A 23,418-nucleotide genomic window follows, 5' to 3' on the forward strand; every position below is an offset into this window, starting at 1 on the left:
CCGCCCTCAGGCCGAGGCCCGCCCGGCAACGCGGCGCCGCCGCGCGACCGTTCCGGGCGCCGAGAGTTCCGCCCCCCTCCGCGCCCCTCTACGGGGGGGCGTGGGCAGGGGTGGGGGCGTGGTCTGGATGGGGCGTGGGCGGGGCCTAGAAGGGGGCGTGGTCTGGATGTGGCGTGGGCGGGGCCTAGAAGGGGGCGTGGCCCGCGGGGCCGGGCCGGGCTGCAGTGTGGGGCTGAGCTGCTTGTGGGGCTGTGGTCGAGTCCAGCTGTGGGGCTTGGGTTGGGTGCTGGCTATGGGGCCGAGGCCAGGCAATGAGGCTGCTCTGTGGGGCGGAGGCTGGGCTGTGAGACTGGACCTGGCCTGCCTGTGGGGCAGGGGACAGGCTATGGGGCAGGGACCTGGTTGTGGGGCTGCACGTGGCCTGGCTGGAAGGCAGGGGCCAGGCTATGGGACCGGGGCTGGCCTGTGGGGCCGGGGCCTAGCTGTGAGGCAGGGGCGGGCTGTGGGGCCCGATATGGCCAGGCTTTAGGCCTGGGCTACAGGGGCTGGATTTGACCTCTCTGTGGGGCACGAGCCAGGCTGTGGAGCTGGGACCCAGCCGTGGGGCTGAGGCCTGGTCGTGGGGTCTGGCTGGGGGTCAGGGGCCAGGCTGTGGGATTGGACCTGGCTATGGGGCCAGGCTCTGCAGTTGGACGTGGGTTGGCTGTGGGGCAGGGGCTGTGCTACGGGGCCTGGCAAACGGCGCTTGCTCCTCTGCTTCCAAAGTTTTCCATCTGCCTCGGCCTCCAGGTCAGATTCCACTCTGTTGTATGAATACATCTGTGTCGGCTACCAGACACGCTTGTACCAATCCCAGGATTTTCTTTTTTTCTTGCCATATGTTATTTTCCTCCTCTGAGCCAAAACCCAGAGCGAGCCAATGTTTTAATGAGCACTGGAAGTGCAAGAGGTGGGATTTTCTCAGGTTTTGCTTGTTCATCTAATAAGGATAAATTTTCCAGTTTCAGGGTGTAAATTGCCCTTCCCAAAAACGGTTAAATGCCAAGGCTTGTGCACCTGGGGCCGGGCCAGGGCAGCTCCTTTTGCAGGGACAGGAATGTGGACGGACTGGGGCTATCCTGCTCCTGGAGGGTCTCCTTGGCCATAGGCACCTCCCTGGGGCATCTTCAGCTCCCTCTGGCTCCGTCGGCTCAGAAAATCCAGGAGCAGAGGAGGCCATAGGAGGGAAGAGGCAGCCTGCCGCAAAATCTGGTTGGTGACGGCGTTGGCAGCATCCTGCCACCTAATGCCACGGGAAGGGTGGACCGTGGGGTGTCCCCCACCTGGCCCGGGGACAGGGTGACAGCCTCACAGCACAGCCAAGGTGGCCTGAAGCCAGGCCAGCGCCACGGGGCCACTTATCCTCTCGCTCCTGCAGCCAGGTGGGGCTCTGCTCTGCGGAGCGGCTTTCGGCAGCGCTGGGATCGCTCATCGCTCCGTGGCCGTGCAACAGGCGCTCTGCCTCGTCTCCACGGAGAAGGCCGACTGTAATCATCCGGACAAGCCACTGGATGTCAGTGTTGTTTGATGCAAGTGAAGCTGCGGGCATGTTTTGTCCAGCTGTACGAAAGCAGGTTCTCCCTCCGGGCCCTGAGTGTCACCCTGGGGTCTGGTCCCAGCACCTGGGCCCTGGTTGGATCTGCAGGGATGATTTGGAGGACCTGCAGCCCTTGCTGTTTTGTGGAAAGAGAAAAGGTCTGATTTTCATTCCAGCATGCAGTGAAAACCCACATTCAAACTTCAGAGCGTCACAGCAGAGAGAGCCACTGCTTTGTGGCCCGTCGGGAAGATAGTCCCTGTGGCCCCTTTGGGGTCTTGCTGGGCAGCTGGGGGTGTTTGGGACAGAGTTGTTGTCATTTGGGTTTGCGCTGCTATTTAATGCGAGAAAATACATGTGAGAAGAGCATTAGCCTGACTCTTGTCTTTTCTGCACCTGAACAAGAGCCGAGTTTTTTGAAGGCACCTGCAAGAATGGTGTCTGGCCCTTTCCCCTTTGCAGCATTAGGACATCCAGAGGGGACATGGCTGCTTTGTGCTGCTGCAGGCTCCTCCTGGGCCTCAGAAATTGTTGCCTAAAGCCCCATGGAGCCAGAAGGGAAGAGCTGCTGCCCGGTAACTTCTCCAGATTCCTCTGGTGAGCCGGCCCCAAAAGGTCTCCTTTGAAGCCCTGGTCTAGGGAGGGTGATGATGAGCTGGAGGAGAGTAAAACCTGCTCCGGAGAAGGGTTGAAACATCACTGGCAGGAGCAGCTGCTTTGCAGATGAATTTTCCTGAGCGGAGGCGTGAGTCATCTTGTGGAGCCCATCTGGAGGAGTGGGGACACAGGAGCAGCAGGAGAGGAAAGCCAATGCTGGCCACGTCCTGCCGTCACACCAGGGTGGGCAGGGGGACACCCGTCTCTCCCTGCAGGGTCTTTTGGTCCCAAGAGTAAAGGAAAACTCTCTTAGTTCTCTTCTGGTTCTGGAGAAACATCTCAAGAAGAGGGGAGGCCAAAGAAGTCAACCTGGAGGAGACCCTTTGGAGGTGGATCCTTGTGGACTGCAACCTTTGGGTTGCATCCTCTAGGGTGCTTGGACGCTTGCAAGAGCTTCACTCTGCTCCTGAGCTGCCAGCCTCATGACGTCCTGGCAAGAGATGGAACTGGTGAAATGGGTCCTAGATCAGCATCTCAACATTTGCTCTTGATGTTTCCATCAACGTTTAGGGACCTGGGAAGTGGTGCTTCCTTGGTTACATCCTCAGGGGTCATAAGGAGATAGGATTGTAGGGAGGAAGGGGGAGCTGGGCCATCTCGAGCACTCAGTGTCACTAAAACCCTTCTCGGTGGCAGATCTCTTCGTCTATCCCTTGGAGAAGTGCACCATGGTCATTGGCTTTGAAGTGGCTGTTGCCAGTGTGCCATGATGGTGCAGATCAAGGACAAAGCCATAATGGACAAGTGTCACCTTCCCAGTGGAAGAGCTCACAGTGGGAGCTGTAAGAGGCTTGTATTGAAATGCTGAGTCTTGGCAGCTCTGGGTTCTTGTCCTTCTGACAGTCTTTCCCGTTTTGGAAAGCTCCATTGCTTGGTCCAGGGATAGGGAGGTCATCAGAGAGCTGGTGAGGAGCGCTCGTGGTGGCCATGGTGCAGGACATCCTCCCGGTGTGACTGTCTCTCCATGCAGGAAGGATCGTGCTGGACTTGGAGAGGACCGTTTTGGTGGCTAACCTGGTCGAACAAGACCACCAACCCCTCCAGGTGGGATTAGCTCTGGGTTGGAGATCTCCAAATATGGTCCATGTGGGAAAAAACGAACCCTCTCCAGTTTGTCCCCACTGTCCCCAAGCTGAATGTTACCACTCTGACTTTGCCTTCCTGGGTACCTGTATCTCTTGCCAACCTCAAATTTAACCCAGGTTCTTCTTCCCTCCATCCTCTTCATTTCCAGGGTCTGTTATGCCTCATATTTTAGTGGAAGATGGTGACAAGGCATCTGCAGACTGTGAACAACACCTGAAGGGGAAGAACAACTTCATTAAAGGCGCTAGGAGGGGCTCCGATGTGGAGGAAAAAGGTGAGAACCAAAAAGCCCTGGGGCACAAGGAGAAGATTTCCTTGAGGCTGGCGCAGCGCGAGCAACTGCCCGCGGGTTTGCTCAGAGCAAACTCTGCAACATGTGTCCACAGAGAAGGAAAGGAAAATTCTGCAACGCTCCCCATAAGCAGAGCGTGGAAGGAGCTCGGAGATCGTTACTATGTGTATAATTAGCACTCATCTAGCACAGTGTAATTAGATAGGTGCCTCATTATAGCATTAAGGGTATTATAATTACTACCATGACTCGGGGTAAAATATTCCTCCGGTTGCTGCGTAAATGTTTACCATTTCTGGCTGGCTTTCAGGAAGACGTGAGCGGTTTTGCTCAGAGCACTGAGCTCCTCCGAAGGTAATAGAAACTATGGTCTTTCATCTCTTGATGGGCAAAGCGGAAAATAAGCTGCCATGGGGTTTGTGCTTCGTCTGTCAGCGGTTCGAGGGCGATGAATGAGCCTCTTCTAAGTTACCGCCACAAAGAGAGCGGCGAGGAGGAGGGGATGGGTCAGCGCCGGCAGGAGCTCAGGGAGCCTCAAGCGCCCATCACAGCAGCGCAGGCGCCGCCGCGGCCTTCACTCCATATTTTACAGGCCTGATGGTTCTCGTTTGCACCCAAGGGTGCTCAGCTCCCCTAAAACCTGTCCTCTGTGCCCCTGGGGCTGGCTGCCGAATTCGGAGCACAACCGAAGGGCGCCCAGGGCTTGCTGGGGACCCCAGCTCTATGTGCCCGGCTTCCCGAGCCTGCCACAGAGCTCGCACCGCCACTGCCTCCCACCTCGCCAGAGGCCAAGCGACCCCCCTTTCCTTCTTTTCCCGTTCTTCCCCCGCTTTCTCTCCTTTCCGTCTCTGCTGGCCCGGCAGGCGTCTCCGCTAATTGCGTGCGGCAGGTGGAACGAGAGGCAGCGCCCACGCTCCGCTCACATGGCTCGCTAATTATTTCACTGTCTTTAGCGCATCAAATGATCCACCGGGGCTCATCCCAGAGCCGATCCTGGCAGGAAAACCACCAAGGAGGCCCAGGAAGACGTCGTACAGAGGAAGGCACCGAGCAGAGGAAGCTCTGCAGTGGGGGGATACCCAGGGCTCTCCCCACTTTAAAAATGAGCAGGAAGGGCTGCTGCTGGGCTCCTTTTGATGAATTAACCCAGCAATTTGAGCAGTAATTGCTAATTAATCTCCATCCGGGTTTGTCATGCAGAAGCCTTGGCTGCTCATCAGCCAGCAGGTTGTAGAGATGCTGCAGTCAACTTCTGGATGACAAAATGTTCATTTTTAGATCAGGATGGAAGGGGAAATGCAGGGAACCCAGGGAGGAGAACCAGAGTGAAAGGCTACTCTCCCCTCTGGCTGGGTTACAGCAGCTCCAGGCTGCAGGTTTCTTGGCAATCCCCGGAGCGCTGGAGGCCTCTGGTGCCCAAGGGCAGCCTGGGCAGCACTGCAGTTTCACCGGGCACCTTGGTTCAGCTCTTGGGCAGAAAGATGCAGCTTGTCAGAAACCTGATAGGAAAAGACCTTAAAGCACCGGCAGGCAAAGCAGGAGATGGGGGGAAAAAAAGCCCTTCTAATTCCCAGGGACTGATTCAGTCTTTTTACAGTGGTCGGCACAGAGACACTCAGGTGGCAAAGCTGCAAGTGGAGCCCGTGCTGATGCGCAGGGAGTCTCAGCAGAGAGAGTGCAGCGTTATGTAAAGCCAAACGTGGAAGCTGGCTCATAGCAACATCAAGGAATATGACTCACTGGCTTGAGAAAACAAGCCCGGCTCTTCGGGGTCTGCCTTGTTTCTCCTGCAATCAGCCTTGCGAAGGGCAAGCGACGCCTCCGAGGTCTGCGCCGCTCGGTGCGCAGCGCGCGTGGGTTCCCATGGCGGGGGGGCTCTCGGCTCCCTCGGCAGCAGCAACGCGATGCCCGTGTGAGGCTGAGCAGCCTGGGCTGCTTTATATGTGCAGCAAAGGAGGGTATCAAAGCACCGTGGGAGGGTGCCCCCCACCCCAGTTTGGTTTTGTGGCTTTTCATAACGAAGATGGCCACGTGAAATAACATCAGACAAAAACTCAGAAAGCCCTCGGAGCTGAGATGTGTGCGGAAAAGGAATCTGCGTGGTGCATGTTCCTATTGAAAATACATCTGGAAAAATGATAAAAGAAAGCAGAAAAAATAAAGCCAGCAAACCAGCTCCAATGGGAATGGCTCGAGCCAGCACATGCAACGTGCTGAGCGCTGCATCGTGCGCTCATTACCAAGCGAGCACGGACAAAACCTTCGGCAGGCCTGTCTGTGCCGCGGGGCAGTGCTGCGCTGCACTAATGAACCACATTTTCAGGAGGGAGCCAAGGAAATGTTGGGCAAATCAATTTTGCCGGGTGCTTGGCCAGGGCTGGATCTTCTCCTTCCGCTCTGCAGCCTCTCCTGTGTCCTCGCTGCTGTAATTTCCCCCCAAAATCAAAACCCGGGGCTGAAAGAGGCAGCAAAAGCAACTGCTTCCGCTCCCCCTCCTCCAGCTCCCGCTCTCACCTTGACTTGCAGATAGAGGTGATCTGGAGATGCCTGCACGAGGATCTCCCCCACCACTCTGCTGTTGTGATCCACCTCTGTCCTCACCTGCGGACGGCCCAGCAGGACCTCTGGGAGGAGGACGTTGATGCACAAGCGCGGCCGGCATGAAGTGTGGAGCGTGTGGGAGCATCCGCGGGATGAGCATGGGTGAGCTGCAGAGGCTGCTCCGTGTGGATGACCGCTCGGCAGGAGGGGACGGGGGGAATTACGTGCATTTCGGGCACAGATGCTGGTGGAGCACAGTGAGGTGTGCTAAGAGCCCCAGAAGGGCCTGTTGTCCTGGCATTTGGCCAGGTCTGAGCTCCCCCAGGAGCAATTTGGGGCAGTGGGAGAGCTCCTCTTTGCCGCCCCCAGCACACTGCTCGGTGGCTTTGCAGCAGGTAGCCCTGCAGGAGCTTGTTGGCCCCCAAAATGAGCTTTTTTCAGGGCCAGCCAATCCTGAGCATGGGTCTCTCGCCACCAAGGCCGTCGGAGCGGGGTCCGTCACCCAGCGTTCTGACTTGTGCTTCCTTTCTGCCCGCGCAGGCTGTCCTGCTGCTGCTGCTCCTCAAGAGCCTGAGGCCAGTGTATCTCCTCAGCATCAACATATTTGGCACCACCTTCAAGATCCTCTTCCCTGCCAGCCGGGCTGACCGCGAGGTAGGTGAGGAGGAGGCTGAAGGAGCTGGTGCTCCGGAGGTGGGTGATCCCACCGCTCCTTTTGCAGGAGAACCTGGCAGTCACCTGGGAACCACCAACATCTTGCCCTTGAAACTGGTGCTCCAGCAACCCGTCCCCAGGGGCCATCCCCAGCAGGTCCACCACAGACGTCCCTGTTTGGGATGTCCCAGGGTTGGTGCCAGCCCTGAGAAAGCTCCCAAGGGTTTGGGAATGGTCCTGGGAGCTCGGCCACTTTTTGAGCCCTCCAAGGCAAGGGGCTTCATGGGCTTCTCTTGGGCAGTGCAACATCAAGCTCTTCACCTGGTTGCCCCAGCTTCAGGACTGGCAGCTCTGGTCTCTCCTAAGAGCATGAAACATGAGGAACCTAAGAGAGCCTTAACTGTAATGAAAAATCATAAGGAAACCTGGTTCATCTTTAATCCCTCTGGCTTTGGGGCTCCTCAGGGAGCTCTCAGCAATATGGGGCAGCCCATCTTCGGGCTGGACCTTTCCAAGAGGTTTCCTGGTGGGCTAAACACATGGATAACGTGGTCTTGGTGAGTCTGACACCGTGCATCACCGCGTCATGCGCCCGGGCCATGCCTCAAAGAAGCTCAGAGCCCGATTTAAGAAGGTAGGAGGCTAACTGAAGATTTGCAGCCATCTGGGGATTAAAAAACCTCCACGAGAAAAGCTTCTCGTGGAGCTGTGGTTTGCAACCCAAAGGGGTTTTCCTGCCTGTCCTGCCTAGGCACTGTCCCAGCTGGTGTTCTATCCCTCATGCTCCTTTCCCACCTTCCCTGTCGGCTCCAACTTTGCAGCCAAAAGCAGCTCCTGAGAGCCAGGCGACAAGGGAGCAATCCTGACAGGCTGCTTCTTCTTCCCTTGGGCAAATGCTTCCTTTTAATTGTGACCTGATCTTAAATGCTGCTGAACACAGACCTCTGCAGGGGAAAGAGCTGAACTAGCAGAGGAGCAACCCAGCGGTGTTTGCAGAGGAGCTGGGGCTTGAAGGTCCTGCTAAGGAGTCCTTAGGTGCCCCAAAGCTGCTCTTTGGGGAAGAGTTTAGAGGTCTTTTGAAGCAGGAGAGGCTGGTGGTTGCCACAGGAGCTGAGCTTTTTTTTTCCTGGGCTGCTGCGTGGAGGGATGAGAAGAAGAGGTGGCTCCTCCAGATGAGGAGGATCATGATGGGCCAGAGTCAGGATCATGATGGCTCTCCCTGTCCCTTTGCAGGTGCTACGGCTTAGGCATGGAGCGGGGGCCTGCGGGAGGCTGCTCCATGGCCTGGCTGCCATGTCCAAGAACAGTACCAAGTTCCCAGCAGAGGGTAAGAGGCTGCAGCCCAAGAGAGGTCCTCATCTGGGGGGCCTTGCTTGGAAGACTTCGTACAGAAGTCAGATCCAGACAAGAAGTCCTCAGGGTTGCAGGGAGAGGAGCGCACTGCGGTGGCTTTGCTTATCAATCCAACTTCACAGCAAGCCTTCTCCATCCCACGCTCCCTGTGGGTAGCAGGAGCGCTGCCGTGCCTCAAACCCATGCGCCAAATACACCCAACATTGCCCCTGCTTTCCGTGTGGGGACACGACTGGCCCATCATCCGTTGACATGGTTCAATCCAGCAAGAAAGCGGGTCTTGAGCTCCTAAATATCCTCAAAAAAAAAAAAAAAAAACTTGATCTCCCTCAGTCCTGAAACCTCGTTGTGCGTTCAACAAGAGCGAGGCACCAGCATCTCTGTCGCAGAGGGAAAGCAAAGCCAGGGAAGGGAGGTGGGTTTTTTTTTTAGAGAGCTATTAATAAAGAGCACTGCCGGCTGCGCGCTCGCTGCCTCCACAGCCCCACGCACCCACTGGGGGCCTGGTGAAAGCGCCTGGTGCGGGGCTGCCGGGTTTGCATCCCTGTACATCCCCCTGTACATCCACGGGTCTCCGGGCACAGGGCCAGGAGAGGCGCTTCCCGCCCGGCGTGCGAGTTTACCCATCCCGGTGGGGTTTGTGCTCCTGAGCTGCTGAAAAACAGGGAGAAATGGGTGCATTTCCACGGGAAGTTTGACTCTCGCTCCTATGGGGAATTGTCAGCATTAAGGCAATTTCATTAGCAAATGCTTTGTCTTCTCTGGGGAGATTTGGGTAAATGCAGTTGTCGGGTTTATTTTTTGCTGACTGAAAACGACTCACACAAAAGCTCTCCAACCTGCTCTCCTGGTGTCCCAGTGGGGAGGTTCAAGAGTTTTATTTCCCTTCCCAGATTTATTCCCTTATTCCCCTGAGCCTCGGGCACATGCAAACACGGCACACAGCAAGACCCCTGTCCCCACAGGAGCCCTGCTTTGCTTTCCTGAACATCCCTCTGCATCTCTCCATATGGAGCGCCTCAGGGAGGGCAGGAAGAGTTTCCTCCCATCCTCGTTTTTGCACTTAGCACCTGCAGTTGCGGTGCCTTTCGTTCCTATGGGAACTCCAAGCAAGAGCCCTGGGGGCTCTTTTCCTCATCAGCCGTGGATTTGGGATCAGCCGGAATTAGATGGGAGGACAGAGCAGGGAAGAGGGCTGTGGTCTGGCTCGCTCGGGAAGAGGCGCTTTGGTGCAGACCTGGGCGGTTTTTGGGGTGCCTCTGCATCACTGAGGTCTGCAAAGCATCATGCCCACGCGCCTCCCCGAAGGCGAAAGCGTCCTGCTTGCAATTAATTGTAGCCCAGGTTTGCAATTAATTGCAGCCTGATTTTCCCAGCCCCAGCGCTTCCAGGGCTCCGGGGATGCAGGGCTGAGGCCAGAGGCAGGATGCACCTAGATGGTCCAGGATGGGACTTCAGCTGGCATGGATGCGCTCCATGCCATTCCCTTTGCCTCTCCGCAGTGTCTGCTTCCCAGCATCTATCCTTCAGGTTTGAAATGTCCTCCTCCGACTTTGAGCCGCAGGACTCAGCTCTGCCGGAGGCTCCCCGTCTCTCAGTGCCTTCTGCGAGCAGCCCATCTGATGGGAAGTGGCCTTTGATGTCCACCCTCTTTTCCGCGAGCACAGGGAAGCAGACGACACTGGCCCCTGGAGAGAGACCTTCCACCACCTGGCAGCCAAGTCCATCATCTGGGATTTGGAGCAGCTTGCGGAGAAGGAGGGTGAAATCGAGCACAGTAATAGCTGGGATGGACCCCAGCCACTCTCTGGAGGGACTTTGGAGCAGCTTCAACCCTCTCCTGCATCAGTGCAAGGGCAGGTGGTGGTGATGCATCAAGGAATGTCACATGAGGGTATCTAAGGAGGGTCTGTCTCATGTGGATCTTTTCTTCCATTCCATGATGTCCAGATACACTGGGAGGGAGGGAAAAAAAGACCTAGATACTTTAAAATGTAAGAGGAGAGGAAGCACTGGGCAGAGTCTAGAGGGACTGAGAAAGAAAATTTTGCCCAAGAAACCTAGTTTGGAGAGGAGCCTATGAAGCCAAGGTTGAAAAGGCTGCCAGAGCTGTGTATCCTAGGCTATTGCCAGGGCTTGAAGGTGTCCCAGCCTCTCTTGAGGACAGGACCTCTCTCCCCATGCTCAAGCAAAACATCTCGCCCTAGGACAAACATGCTGGGTTGGCATGACCAAGTCGTGGACCTGTGGGACTTGTGCACCGGTACCTCTCTAATTCCACAATTCCCTTTGCCCATGTCCAGGGGCAGCATCCAAGCACGGTGGCCAGAGGAGTCTGAGCTCGGGAAGCAGGAGGCACCATGGATTTCCCATGGGACAACCCCAGGATGGAGATGACAGATATTATGGTATGAGTAAGAGTCCTCAATTTCTTTGGCTCTTTCTTACAGACCTTGGCGGTTCCACCCACAGTTTCTAAGGGACGTACCTGGTCTTTCTTCTCATAACGGGTTGAACCAATTTAGAAGGACAATAGAAATGTGGCAAGATGGATGAGGCAGGGATGTAGTTTGGCTCCTCTGTCTTGGCATAAAACCAGGCATAAATTTAGTGAGAAATGCAATATGATACAAACATAAAAGAGGCCAGGAAAATGAGGCATAGAAAAGCTTGATGGGGGAAAATGGGTAAAAAACTCCAATTTACCTAAAACTAGGCCTGGGAGAACAAGGCTTCTTTCAAGTACAGAAAGAGATGGACACCCCGTGATGCCTTTGGTATCAACCTCCCCAGGTTTGTTTTTGGGAAGCACAGAAAGAGCTCTGTGCAATGTCACATGCAAGCATGAAAGCAAAGCCAAGGAGAGAGGAAGGAGCTGGCCCAAAGCTCGGAGTATTTTAGCAGCAGGATGGGTCCCACCTGGGCGCTGCCAGACACTCTTCCCCTACATGGGAGGTTTTCTTCTTTTTTTTTCCCACCTTGCCTTGTGTTTCTTCCAGGGCCATTGCAGAGCCCCTCAGCTTCAACCGCTTGCTCGCAGGGGACCATTGAGAGCCTCTTCACTGTGGGAATGGAGCAACTGGGCATTGGCAGCACCTTGGGCCTCAGCGACTCCCACACAAATCACCTTTCCTGTCCTGCAGACTCTTGACTCCGTATTCCCAAGCTCGTGGCCCGACGGTGCCGTTCCTGGGACGGGGATCCTGCTCTGGGCTTGGTGCCGAACGGATCTGGCAGCTCTGCAGATCTTGAGAGCCACGGGGATGTTCCACCTGGGATGGTCGATGTTGCTGAGGGCTGGATTTAGCTACATGCCTACACAGGGCAACATCTTTCAACCAAACACCCAGCACCACTCCCAGTGGGAAATATGTCACTCAGGTATATTGTTGTTTTCTAATTATTATTTCCAACCTTTAATTTCCTTATGGGGAAAAGAAAAAGGCCCCTATATGCTTTGGATTTAAACTTGTTCATTTTTTGGCTTAGGAAAACCTTCAACTCAGAGGTGTCAAAGCTTCACTGAGGCAGCCACATCCCCTGTTGGTATCCTAGTAAATCTGTGCCTGCTCGATCATCCTTCCCAAGTACTTTTGATACAGTCACCCCAAATCAAAAGATGGAAGGAAAGGAAGAGATATGAAAATGCTAACTTTCCATTGAGGTTTCCAGTGCCAAGAAGGCCCATGGCACCTTGGGCTGCTGCTTCCCAAAGCTTTTCTGAGGCGGGAAGGAAAGGACAAATCCTCCTCTGAAGGTTCGGATCCAGTTGCCCTCTCTGGATGCCCCTGGCTGCTGCTCACCTGCAGCCCAGCTGGGCTGGCACAAGGATGCTGCCTTTGCAGACCTCTTATTATTATTACTGATATTAATATTACTTATTATTACTGCAGGTATTAATAAAGCAGTCATCTGCACAGTGTCCAGCATGGCGCACAAAGCACTTTTCCCTCAAAAGATCTTTTTGTCACTGTCGCTCCAGCAGGTCCCTTCTCCCTGTCTGTCTTTACGGAGAGGTTGGAAGGAATGGAAAAAAAGTGGGAATTTGGAAGCCAGGAGGGTTTTTCACTCGCGGCCCTGTGGGCTCTGGCATTCCCGAAATAGCGTCCAGGGCCGGGCGCGGGCGTCGCGGGCGGCTCGCTGGAATCACGCGCCCGTTATGCAAGGCTCGAGGGCGGCTGCAAACAGCCCTTGGCAGCCCCGATACCGGCCCGGGGGCGCACAGCACCACGGAGCCAAATATATATATATAATAACAAGGAAAAGAGTGATGAGATAGAGCTGGCGAATTACAAAATGAATAGAGAGCTTGTCGAGGTGGGAAGAGGAGAGCTCGGGCAGTTTTCTAGGGCATTGCAAGCCGCTGCGAGGGATGCGCCGTCTGCAGCACCCTGTGGCTCTGTCAGCTCCATCAATACCTCTGTTTTCAGGCTTGTTTTTTTTTTTTTTTTTTTTTTTTTTTTTTTGCTTTTGCTTAACCCTTTCAGTGCACAAGGCAGGGGAGCACAGAGCATGCAGACACCAAAGGGTGCTGCAGTGGGGCAAAAGCGGCTGCCCAGCCCCTGCGCCGCTCCGGTGACCAAGGAGCCTCCCTGTGCCCAGCTGGGATGCTGCAACCTGGGAGCATCCACAGGTCTGACCAGGATGCGACGCCACAACCTCGCGCGGGACACCGCAACCTGGGAGCCTCCCTGTGCCCAGCTGTGACGCTGCAACCCGGAGCATCCACACGTCTAGCCAGGATGCGGCTCTGCACCTTGGGAGCCTGCAGCTTCCTGGGCTGTCGGCGCGTCGCCTGGCCGTGCTGGAGCGCATGTGGGAGCAACGCTCCTGCTGCCACCAGGGAGATGGCCATGGGCAGCACCTTCTTTTCTACCTCCACCAGCGCCCACAGGCGTTTTTGGGGCTGAAACCATCACTATGGAGACTGGGAGGGCTGGCAGGGCTGCTTGGCTCCATGGTGCAACCAGGCACTGAGCTGGGAATTGCCTGGATCCAGAGGACTGCGGGAGGCCGGATTCTGTGCGCGGTCAAGCTCAGTGTCGGAGCAAAGCTGGGACCCGTGTTCTCCTCGTGTGCTGAGGAGCTCACAGACTAGACCTTGCACAAGGCAAAAAAAAAAAAAAAAACCCAACCAAACAAAAAACCACCCCAAAAAACAAACAAACAACAAAAACACAGATATTCAACTATTTAATTTTTTTTCCCTTATTCTTTCCAGGTATGCCAGGGGCCACCACGTGCTTCTGAGTCAGCCAGCCAGGCCAGGGGGCCCAGCGGCCCCCGCTCGCCGTTGGCACCTGCGGCGCTGATTCAGAGGCAGCGCCTGCCCGAAATAGCGCCCGCCGCCTCCTCCAGCAAGGTGCGAACAGCCCCCCTGCCCCTGCTCCGCACTTACTTATTTTCGTATTCTTCTTTTCTACATCTCCCGTCATCCCCCCGGCTCCTTTTCCCCACAGCTCCAGCTGCGGGAAAGGGGAGGATGGCAGATCCCCAGATTGCAGCTGGGCCGCTCCAAACAAAATCCCAGGCAAAGCCGAGCTGCTGTGAGTCAATATTGAAATATATATGTGTTTCCAAATCCCAGATATTCCCAGTTTCAGATGCTTGCAGATCCCCGGCGCAGCCCAGACTCCCTTTTGCTGCCCCAGCACTCGCTTGAGCCAGGTGGGGTATTTCAGCGCATTGGGGCAAGGAAAAATTCCAGGGCTTTTTTTTGGTCACATGCTGGTTTTCCAGGGAAATAAACCTTGCGAAACGCTCCTTATCCCCCCCCACACCAATAGCTCCAGGGTGGGGTTCCCGGGGTGCCTTTCAGGCCAGGTAAGTGGAGCCCTGCAGCATTAGCTTGCAGATGGTGCCCATCTCACCTTACAACAACGGCATCATTTATTAAAGAGCCGGGCAGTGAGTCTGGGGGGCAAAACGCAACAGGGGGGCAGGTTGCAAAACAGGGCAGTTTAGGGGTGTAAAACAGCATTTTGGCAGTGCAAAATAGGGTTTTGCCAGCACAGAATGGGGTTTTGGTGATGCAAAGTGAGGTTTTTGGGGTGCAAAATGTCCTTGTGGTGATGGAAAATGCTCTTTTTGCGGTGAAAAATCCCCTTACAGGGTGCAAAGCCCAGATTCAGTGGTGCAAAGCACGGTTTGGATGTCTTGGCACTGCGAACCGCCTGCCTTTGCCCCTCCCTCAGCCAAGACAGAGCTTAATCCTTAAATCCTCCCAAGGGGAGCGGATTCCCAGCTGTGGGAAGCTCTGGCGTTGCATCTTTTTGCCTTTTTTTCTGCCTTTTTGCCTTTTTTTTTTTCTTTTTGCTTGCCCCCCCCCAAGCGGGCCAGGACTGCAGCCATGGGCTCTTCTCTCATTATAATAAGAATTGCATCCAATTTACGTATTTATCTATATGTATATAGATATACATGCATATATATATATATATATATATATAAAATTCAAGGCAAAGGGATGTGGCTTGGGAAGAAGCCACCTTAATGGCATTACCCTGGGCCTCCAAAGGGCCCAAGAGCAATTTCCTTTCTGAAAGGAAAATCGCATCTAATCCAGATTTTGTCCCGGCTTTGCTGCAGAAAGGGCTTAAAATTCAGGGGGGAAATTGGGGTGGGGGGGAAAACATCTAATTATGGGGCTTGAGCCCCATGTTCCTGCAGGAAAGGGGCTCTCCCGGGCAAGAAAATATGGGTAAGGGTCCTTATCTCCCCAGTTCAGGCTTTAACTGGGGCATGGCTGCTGGGGTTTTTACCCAAGGGGTTTCCCAGCCCTGGTGCTTCCACCCGTGGGATTGGAGAGGCAAATCCCAGGAGTCACCCCCTAAAATCCCTGGGATTTTCCCCCCAGAATCCCAACTACTGCTGCAAGCCCCAGAAATTGCCCCCCAAACCCAATGCACTACCAGCTCCCAGGGCAGCCGCAGGAAAACACTTGCTTCTTCCTTTTTTTTTTTTTTTTTTTTTCCTGTTGTTTCACTCGGTTTTTATTCGCACATTGCAGAAATAGCCCTGTGTAGTGGATCAAAGTGCAACATCGACAACAGTGCAGAAAAGGAGAAAGAAAATAGGAACAAAAAGGAAAAAGAAACCCTGCCCTGAGGTCCGGCATTGCAGCATCTTCCTTTTGCCCTCTGCCCATCATGCAAAATGTCAAAAAAAAAAAAAAAGAGAGAGAGGGAGAGAGAGAAGTCAAAGCAAAAATCCCCCCTGGAGAGGCCACTGGAGACCCCACCAAAGCCTCAGAAAATCCAACAGAAAGACCAAAAATGCCACTTTGGGTGGCTTCAAAGGGCACTGAAATCAGGACGGAAACAGGCTGCCCTGCGGTGTCTCGAGGGATTTGGCACTCACGTGGTCGCGTTCAATATTTCTTGTGCTTTTTTCCTTTTTGTTTTCTTTTCATACAGTCTACTAAAGAGAACAAACTGTCACGATATAAGGAAAAATAACCCAAAAACCCAGGATCTCCCCCCACCTGGAAAAAAAGCGGCTATCCCGTCAGTGAAAGTTTTGCTTTTTGCACACACTCTGTTCATTAAATCGTTAAGATGCAATTTAAGAGGAAATATTTAGATATAATATATATATATATCTCACTGTATAGATTGGCCAGGGTGGGAATTTGCTGGGATGGGGTGGGGGGGGTGGTGTGTGAATGTTTTGTTGATTTTATTTTCTTCTTTTTTTTCTATTCCCTCTTGTCTCTGCCTTCGTCTCCATCATGATTTCTAATTAATTAATGGGTGATTAATGGTGTCATTTTGGTTCGCTGCTCCATGGTGCCATTGCCCTCCCGCCCCCTGGCCAGGTGCATCCAGGGGGCTCTAGACGCCGGGGGGTGCCTTTTCCGAGAGGTCTTTCAGCACGTCGTCGATCCTGTCGTCCTCGATGACCACTGGAAAAAGCGGAGAAATGCAGCAATTAATTTACTTGCCCAGGAAAATGGTTGGTGGCCCAGGAATATACCGACTGCCCAGGATACTAGACCTTGGGAAAATGCAGGGTTCCCGGGAAAGACACCCGCTGTCCTGGGAAATACCTGGTGCCCAGGGTTTTACAGCCTGGAAAATACCTGGGCTCCTGGAAAATACCCAGAGCTCTTTCCCCTGGGGAATACCCAGTGTCCAGAGTCCTACGATATGGAAAATGTCTGGGGTTCTGGATAACATCCAGTACCTAGGAGTGTCCTACACCCCGGAAAATACCCAATGCCCTGGAAAATACCTGGGACTCAGTGTCCGGTACCTTGGGAGGTACCTGATGCCCTTGTAAATATCTAATGCACAGGATCCTATACCTGGGAAAGTACCCACTGCCCTGGAAAACATCCAACACCCAAGGAGGTTACACCTCGAAAAGCAGCCAGTGCCTCCGAAAACACCCAGTGCCCAGTGCCCAGGAGCTCTCCGGTACCCAATGCTCTTTCCTCTCGGAAATATTTGGTGCCCTGGAAAACACCCGGTGCCCAGGGAGTCCTCTATCCTGGAAAACCCCTGGGGCCCTGGAAAACACTCGGAAAAGACCCAAAACCCCGGAAAAAAAAAAAAAAAAAAAAAAAAAAAAAAAAAAGCTGGGGCCCTGAAAAACATACGGAAAAGACACATGGAGCTGGAAAAAGCCCAGAAAAGACACGGGGGAGCTGAAAGAAACGACCGCAAAGATCTAATCCCCTGGGGGGGGGGAAAAGAAAAAAAAAAGAAAAAAAAAGAAAAAAAAAAGAGAGAAGAAAAAAAAAAGCCCGGAAAAGACCAAATTCCCCAGAAAACGTCCAGGAAAGCCCCGGAGCCCCGGAAAACCCCCGGCAAAGCCCCGGCGGGAGCGCTCACCTCTCTTGCTGCGGCCGATCTGCCCCAGCTTGGGGGGCCGCTTGCCCGGGGCGCCGGCGAAGAAGGCGCCGCCGTCGCGGAGGCGACACGCGAAGGGCACCTGCCCCCCGGCGGCGGCGTCGCCGAAGGCGCCGAGTTTCTCCTCGCCGTAGGGCAGCACCTGCGACATGGCGGCGGCGGCGGCGGGGGGGCCGGGCCCGCCGCCCCCCGGCAGCGTCCCCGAGGCGGCGGGGAGCGGGATGCGGGAAGCGGGATGCGGGATGCGCGAAGCGGAGCGGGATGCGGAGCGGGATGCGCGAAGCGGAGCGGGATGCGGAGCGGGGGGAGCGGAGCCGCCGCCGCCGCCGCTGTTGGCGGCTCCGGCGCCGGCTGCCGAGGGGCGGCCGCGGCCGGGGATACCAAGAGCGGGGGGGCGGGGGGAGGAGGAGGAGGAGGAGCAGCGCGGAGGGAGGAAGGCGCCCGGGAGCCTGGCGGCCGCGGCCCTCCCTCCTCCCCGGCAAGCCCGCACCCCCCGCACAGCTTTGCAGCTCCCCCTCTCCCCCATAACCCCAAATCTGCCCGTCGTTGACCCCCACCTCCCCCCCCCCGCCCCGATCCAGGAGGGGGCTCCACCAAGGCCGTGGATGGAGCATGGATGTGTCATGTGCAGATGCTGAGACCTTTGGTCTCTTGCACAGCCCTTAGACATCCCAAAAGCATCCCGTGTACGTCCCTTGGGCATCCCTTACACACCCCTTGTGCAGCTCTTTGGCATTCCTTGCACATCCCTTGTGTGTCCCTTGCACATCCCTCCTGTAGCCCTCACACATCCCTCATGCATCCCTTGCAAATCCCTTGGACCCCCTTTGTGCATCCCTTGCACCAAAACCCTGTTCACGCCAAGAGCTGCCAAGAGCGCTCGTGCTTTCAGCAGCGCCCACCCCACACCAGCAGCACCAACGGCAGCAGCCTGGAGCGCGGCAGGGCCCCGAACTTGGGGACGGTGCACCCGGCGAGCGCTGATCCCAGCAGGAACGCCGCTGCAGGGCCCGCGCGGGGGAAGGGGAGGACGCAGTGCCGCTCATCTCCCCCCCCAGAGCTTGGGTTTTTGCCCAAATCCGCCCCTGTCGTGCGGCAGAGCTGCCCCCCCGCCACCGCGCGCACTCCCCCAAGCTGTCACTCGCTTACATAAACTGTGCCGGCACCCGGGATCGTGCGGGGAAGAGCCGTGAAGGACGCAAGGCCCCGGATCAGGGAGGACAGAAATATCCTGGGATGGGGCAAATGGATGGGAAGGGAGGGGGCTACAGCTGCCGTGAACAGACCCCAGCACAGGGTAGTTGCAGCCGGCGGAGAGGGGGTTTCTGCAATGGTTTGCGGGGTGCTTTGCTTTGTCCTAGGGCCTTTCCTGCCAGAACGGAGCAAAAAAGGGAGCAAAATGAGAGGCAGAAAATGCCATTGTGGGAAAAGCCACCCCGCCGGCACCCACCCGAGTGTTTACGGTGCTCAGCAGAGATCCCGGTACCGTGTCCAAACCGCAGGGAGCGGATCCTGCCAGGCGCTGGAAGGGGAGGGTGGATATTGCTACAGTCTCCAACGCACCTGGGAAGGGGCCGGCCCGGCCGCTTTACTGCCCTGTTGGGGGCTACGGAGCCCCCCGCAGCAGCTCCCTCCAGGGCTTTGCTTGCAGAGAGGGGCTCAGCGTTTGTGGGGTTCCTCCTTTGCTTTTCTCAAGGAGCCCTTTGAGAGAGGCACTTAGGCTCCAGGAAGCCTCAAAACCTCCCTGCAGGGAAATGGGATGAAGGCAGCAAAAGACAGGAGACCTTGGGGAGACCCTGGCACTGCAGCTCGGCCTTGCCGGGAGGGACCGCGGCAGCAGCCGGCGGCAAAGCAGCTTTTCCTCTGTCAGAGCTGGTGCCGGAGCTGCTGCAGGTCAGCGCCGCCGTCTACGGCCCGGCAGGGCCGAGCTCGTTAATGTCTGATGGGGAAGCCGGGCCGGTTGATCCCGCAATTGGCCACTTCCTTCCTCAAGGCCCGAGGTGCAAAGCCGGGGGCTTCCACGGGGGTGAAAGGGCTGAGCTCCTCTCCCAGCCGGATCCCTGTGCTCAGATCCAGAGCTGTGCCCCAGCACAGGGAATTCCCTGCTTCAGGATCAGACCGCAAGAATGTCGGACGGTGATTTTCCTTTTCCAAGTTTATTTTGTACTAGCTACAGAACAGAAAGGAGGGCAGCAGAATCTGTGGTGCTTTGTGTTGTGCTGGGATGCAGGGAAGCGATTCCCCTCTTCTTTCTCCAGTGTTTAACAGGTTAGCTTGCAGGAAGCCAGGGAGGGCAAAGACAAAACTGGCAGATCTCAAAACGCCTTAAGGAAAACCAACAAAACCCACGTGACACTTCCCTTTGGGAGTATCCTGATCCTTCCCGGCTAATCTGCTCTCCTCTTGGGAGCAAATGAAAGCAGGGAAAGGCACCCGGGGCAGTGCAGAAGGGACATGAGCGCTTCCGAAAGTGTGGGATGGCAGTGAAGCGCTTTTCCCAAAACAAGGAATGCTGGCAAACCTTAAGGAACAAGCAAGCCAGAAGACGGGAAACAGCTTGTCCTGCTCCTTTTGCCACCTTTATGGCCACCTAGATTTAATAGCCCAAGACCAATGTGTGTTTCTTAATGTAGGCGTGTGCTATATCCTGTCTCAAGCCTGGATGCTGAAACCAACCGCAGCGCTTTCGCTTCCCGATTCCCCTTTTGCATCAAAATCAGATTGGTTTTCATTTATTTGAACGCTGCAGGGGGGACTGAAGAAAAGCTTTTATTGTGAGAATGGTAAGAAAACAAGGAGGAGGCAACAGAGATTCCACTCTGTTTGAACCAACCATGTTTTTTCACCAGAAAAAGCACTTGTGTCATACAAAATGCCATAAACTCCTTAAACAACCACCCTGCCAGGGGGAAGTCCTGGGAGCTAGAGGGCAGTGTTGCCCAAATCCTGCAGCTTCTAAGCAACCATAATATGGCTCTTTTTCACCCTACTTCTTTCTACCCCACGTTATTTTGCCAGAATGTGAACACATGTGCAGAGCCCAACCATGACAAACGTAGCTTGAAACCAAAAGGAAAATTAAGAAAATTCATTTACGAACTTAACTGAGCTGTGCTTTTTGAAACCTGCTTGCTCAGATCCTCCTTAAAAACTTCTGGAGCACAATGCAAGCTTTAAGTGCTCATAAGCAGGATCTAATCCTTTTGTGGCTGGGCTCTCCACCCTTATTAAGGCACCCAAATCCACCTGGCTCCCCCTTCCTCCAGCTTCAAACCCAGCAAAAGAAATCATTCAAACAGCAAGGCTGTCCAAAGCAGGAGCTGAAGAAATCCCCCTGCAGACAGAGAACTGCAATGCAAAAAGCCCCCAAAGGTCCCCCCAAATTAGCTGTTGTACAAGGGAACCACCCTAGAGATGGTTTGTCTGCAAATGGGGCACTTCTTGGGCTCTGGCAGAGCTTGGTAGCACTCATTACACGAGCAAACGTGGCCGCACTCCAGGAAGACGCAAGCCTTGGTGTTGCTCAAGCAGATGGCACACGCGTTCTTGAGCGTCTCGACACCCTCCGCGCTGCCCTCGCGCACCAGCCGCTCCTGGGCTTGCCGGAACTCATCCTGCATCTGCTTGAGGCGCCGCTTCTCCCGCTGGTGCCGGTACTGCTTTCTCAGCACAAAGAAGAGAACAGCGCAAGTGGCGAGGCCGAAAACGACGGTCAGGATTTTCCAGAGGCGCACGCTGGACTCTTGCTTCTGCAGCAAGTCGTCAAAATCCAGGCTGCTGAGGTAGTACTGCATGCCCTGCTTGGGGGGCTGCAGCTTGATGGTGTTGTTATCCAGGACCAGCTCCCCCACGCCGGTCAGCGTGGTCCCCACCTTCAGCATCTGCTCTGTCTCCTGGATGCCCTTGGGGCGCTCGCCGCTGATGTAGTGGCCGATGACGTCGGTGAAGGACTGGATGGAGGGGTGGAACTTCTCGTAGACCGTCTCCAGGCTCAGCTCCGACGCCTCCAGGGGCTTCATCACCCTCACGCTCACGTCGGCACCGTCCTCGGGAGGCACCAGGTCAAAGGGGGCCGTGTTGGTCCTCTGGTGAATGATCTTCTCGCAGTCGTTCCTGGGGAAGGAGGGATTAGCACGTGTGACAAACGCAGAAGGGTTTTGCACTGGCGCTTCCCCTCGAGGAAAGGCCAGAAGGGTAGGAGCAATTCACCTTTCTGCCAGTTTGGGGTGAAAAAGTACCCGAAACTACCACAGGGAAATAAATGGGCTGCATGCAGGTCCCAGAGCTCTAGGACTGCACAGCAGGATTCGGGGCCAACACCTGGTCCCAGATTTGCTTAGATGGGACAAAGCTTCTGAGCTATTCCCAAGCTCCTGCACCCGCATCATCACCTGCCCTAAGTGGAATTTATCCCATCGGAAGGGGCTTCGGACCAGTTTCTGTCCCTCAGATGATGCAGCCCTGCACTAGACCCTCTTCTCTCGCCACTTCTGCAGCCTCCCCAACATCACAAGGACAAGGCTCGCATGGATCTAACCCCAGCTAATCCCCGCAACGCGTTCCCAACGCGGACGAGCCTCTGCGCGCTGCGTGTCGCCCGGGCACATTTACTAAGTGTAATCCGATTAGCTGAGACTGTTTCAGCAGCTTCAGCAACTGCCTTAGAGGCTCCTGTGTCTGGGCACGACATTAGCACATTTATCACCTGAATTCAACTGATCGTGACTTTGTTTTCCTAAGGAAATGTTGTACCATGACCAGCGCTGGGCGGCAGCGTGTGCATTTCCTGCAGTCTCTGTATAAATTCCCTGCCATTTTGGCAATGTCTGAAATCACGTCAGTGTGTAAAACTCTCCCGAATGGCTGTGTGACCTTCCCATCCCCTGAAAAGTATCACTGAGCAACACAGTGACTCAAACTTAGGCTGATTCCCACTTCAAATTTGGGGAAGGAAAGGTCCAAAGGAAGAGAATTTTTTTCCCCATGTGCCAGGAAGTGCTGATTTCATGGCAAAGTGAGCCGAAATCCCTCAACTTTGTTCACTCAAAACCCTTGGGAACCCTGGAAGAAGCTGACAGCACACGCTTGGAATCTGCTTAGGGGGCAGCCAAGCTGTTGACTCCTGACGCCCGGGTCCCTCATGGAGAGGCAGAGCTCAAAGCGGAGCGGGGAGCCCACGGGAGCCGCTCTGGGACTCTGGGAGCTGCCGCTCCACTTTCAGCCCAGCCATTTGGGGAAAGACAGAAGGGTTTTTTGAGGGGCTATAGAGCAGCACCAAGAGAAGCCCCAAAAGGAATTTGGCTGCCGGGTCACACATGCTGCCCAAAAGCGGGTCCTCATCGCCCCTGTGGCAAAGGTGGCCGGACAAGGGGGGCTCTGGGGGCCCCGCACGCGTGGGGCAGCGGCAGGCGGGCGCGTTACCAGAGGTGCGTGGTGCGATTCCAGACCATCTTGTGCTCCTGCAGCGTGAGCCGCTGCACGACGCCGTGGCAGCCCTCCACAAACTGGCTGCTCAGCGTCTCCTTGGCCGAGCGCACGGCGCCTCGGGGGGAAAAACATCAAGAAAAGAAGGGGTTAGGATCTCTCCCTGCTTAAAGTCCCTGAATCCCCCAAATAGATGGGGGATTTGGGGGTTATATCCTTCCTCATTCTCCAAAAGGGGGGTATTGGGGGCTATCACAACCCCTTAAATACGGGGCACTGAAGTTTATTCCCATCCTGTCTCACCCTCTCTCCAAAAAAGGGGTGTTGGGCTTGAATCCATCCAAAAAGGGTGGGGTTTGGGTTAGACTCCCCCAATAAAAGGAGGGCGTTAGGGTTCTAGTCTCCTCCAAAAAGGAGGGTGCCTCAAAAGGCAGGGGGGAACATTGGGGATTGAACCACCCTGGAAAAGGTGTTGGGGGAGTAAATAACCCCCCAAAAGGGGAGATGTTGGGATTGATCCCCCCCCCCCAAAATAGGGCGCTATGGCGGGGGGGGGGGGGGTAAATACCCCGCAAAATGGGGGGCGTTGGGTCCCCCCCGGGGCTGGCACCTTGTATGACGGCGTAGGGCAGGCAGCGGCCCGGCGCCTCCCGCAGCGCCTCGCGCAGCTCCGCGTCCAGCTGCAGCCTCCGGGCGCCCTGCGGCGGGGAGGGAAACGCGGAGAGGGGTCAAGACGCCGGTCCCGCCGGTGCCGGTGCCCCCCGTCCCCCGCCCCGTTCCCGGGCGCACCTGGAGGCGGCGGGCGGCGTGGGCCTTGTGCCGGTAAGCGGAGTAGAGCAGCGCCGTGATGGCGGCGCCGGCGGCGAGGAGCGCGGCCTGTGCCGCCGAGGGCCGCCCGCCGCCCTCCATGGCCGCCGCGCCGTTACCGGGGCAACCGCCCCCTGCCTTCCGGCCCGCCCGCCTTCCGCCCCGGCGCGGCTTGA

At 55.7% G+C, this 23,418-nt stretch overlaps 2 protein-coding genes across 2 annotated transcripts; both read right to left on the minus strand.

The window, feature by feature from the left end:
- Positions 1 to 15,978: 15,978 nt before the first annotated feature.
- On the minus strand, positions 15,979 to 17,175 carry CAMK2N1 (calcium/calmodulin dependent protein kinase II inhibitor 1). Its single transcript, XM_088529593.1, has 2 exons — positions 16,994 to 17,175; positions 15,979 to 16,062 (listed from the first exon to the last, which is right to left on the minus strand). The coding sequence occupies exons 1-2, from the start codon at positions 17,160 to 17,162 to the stop codon at positions 15,992 to 15,994; spliced, it is 240 nt and encodes a 79-aa protein (XP_088385719.1). The 5' UTR covers positions 17,163 to 17,175; the 3' UTR covers positions 15,979 to 15,991.
- Positions 17,176 to 20,305: 3,130 nt separating this feature from the next.
- On the minus strand, positions 20,306 to 23,344 carry MUL1 (mitochondrial E3 ubiquitin protein ligase 1). Its single transcript, XM_088529576.1, has 4 exons — positions 23,225 to 23,344; positions 23,046 to 23,133; positions 22,433 to 22,553; positions 20,306 to 21,124 (listed from the first exon to the last, which is right to left on the minus strand). The coding sequence occupies exons 1-4, from the start codon at positions 23,342 to 23,344 to the stop codon at positions 20,395 to 20,397; spliced, it is 1,059 nt and encodes a 352-aa protein (XP_088385702.1). The 3' UTR covers positions 20,306 to 20,394.
- Between the last annotated feature and the right edge of the window lie 74 nt (positions 23,345 to 23,418).

The sequence above is a fragment of the Tinamus guttatus genome, unplaced genomic scaffold (genome assembly GCF_059628265.1).
Source record: "Tinamus guttatus ecotype Peru unplaced genomic scaffold, ASM5962826v1 Tinamus_guttatus_pri_ptg000332l, whole genome shotgun sequence".
Lineage (NCBI taxonomy): Eukaryota > Metazoa > Chordata > Aves > Tinamiformes > Tinamidae > Tinamus > Tinamus guttatus.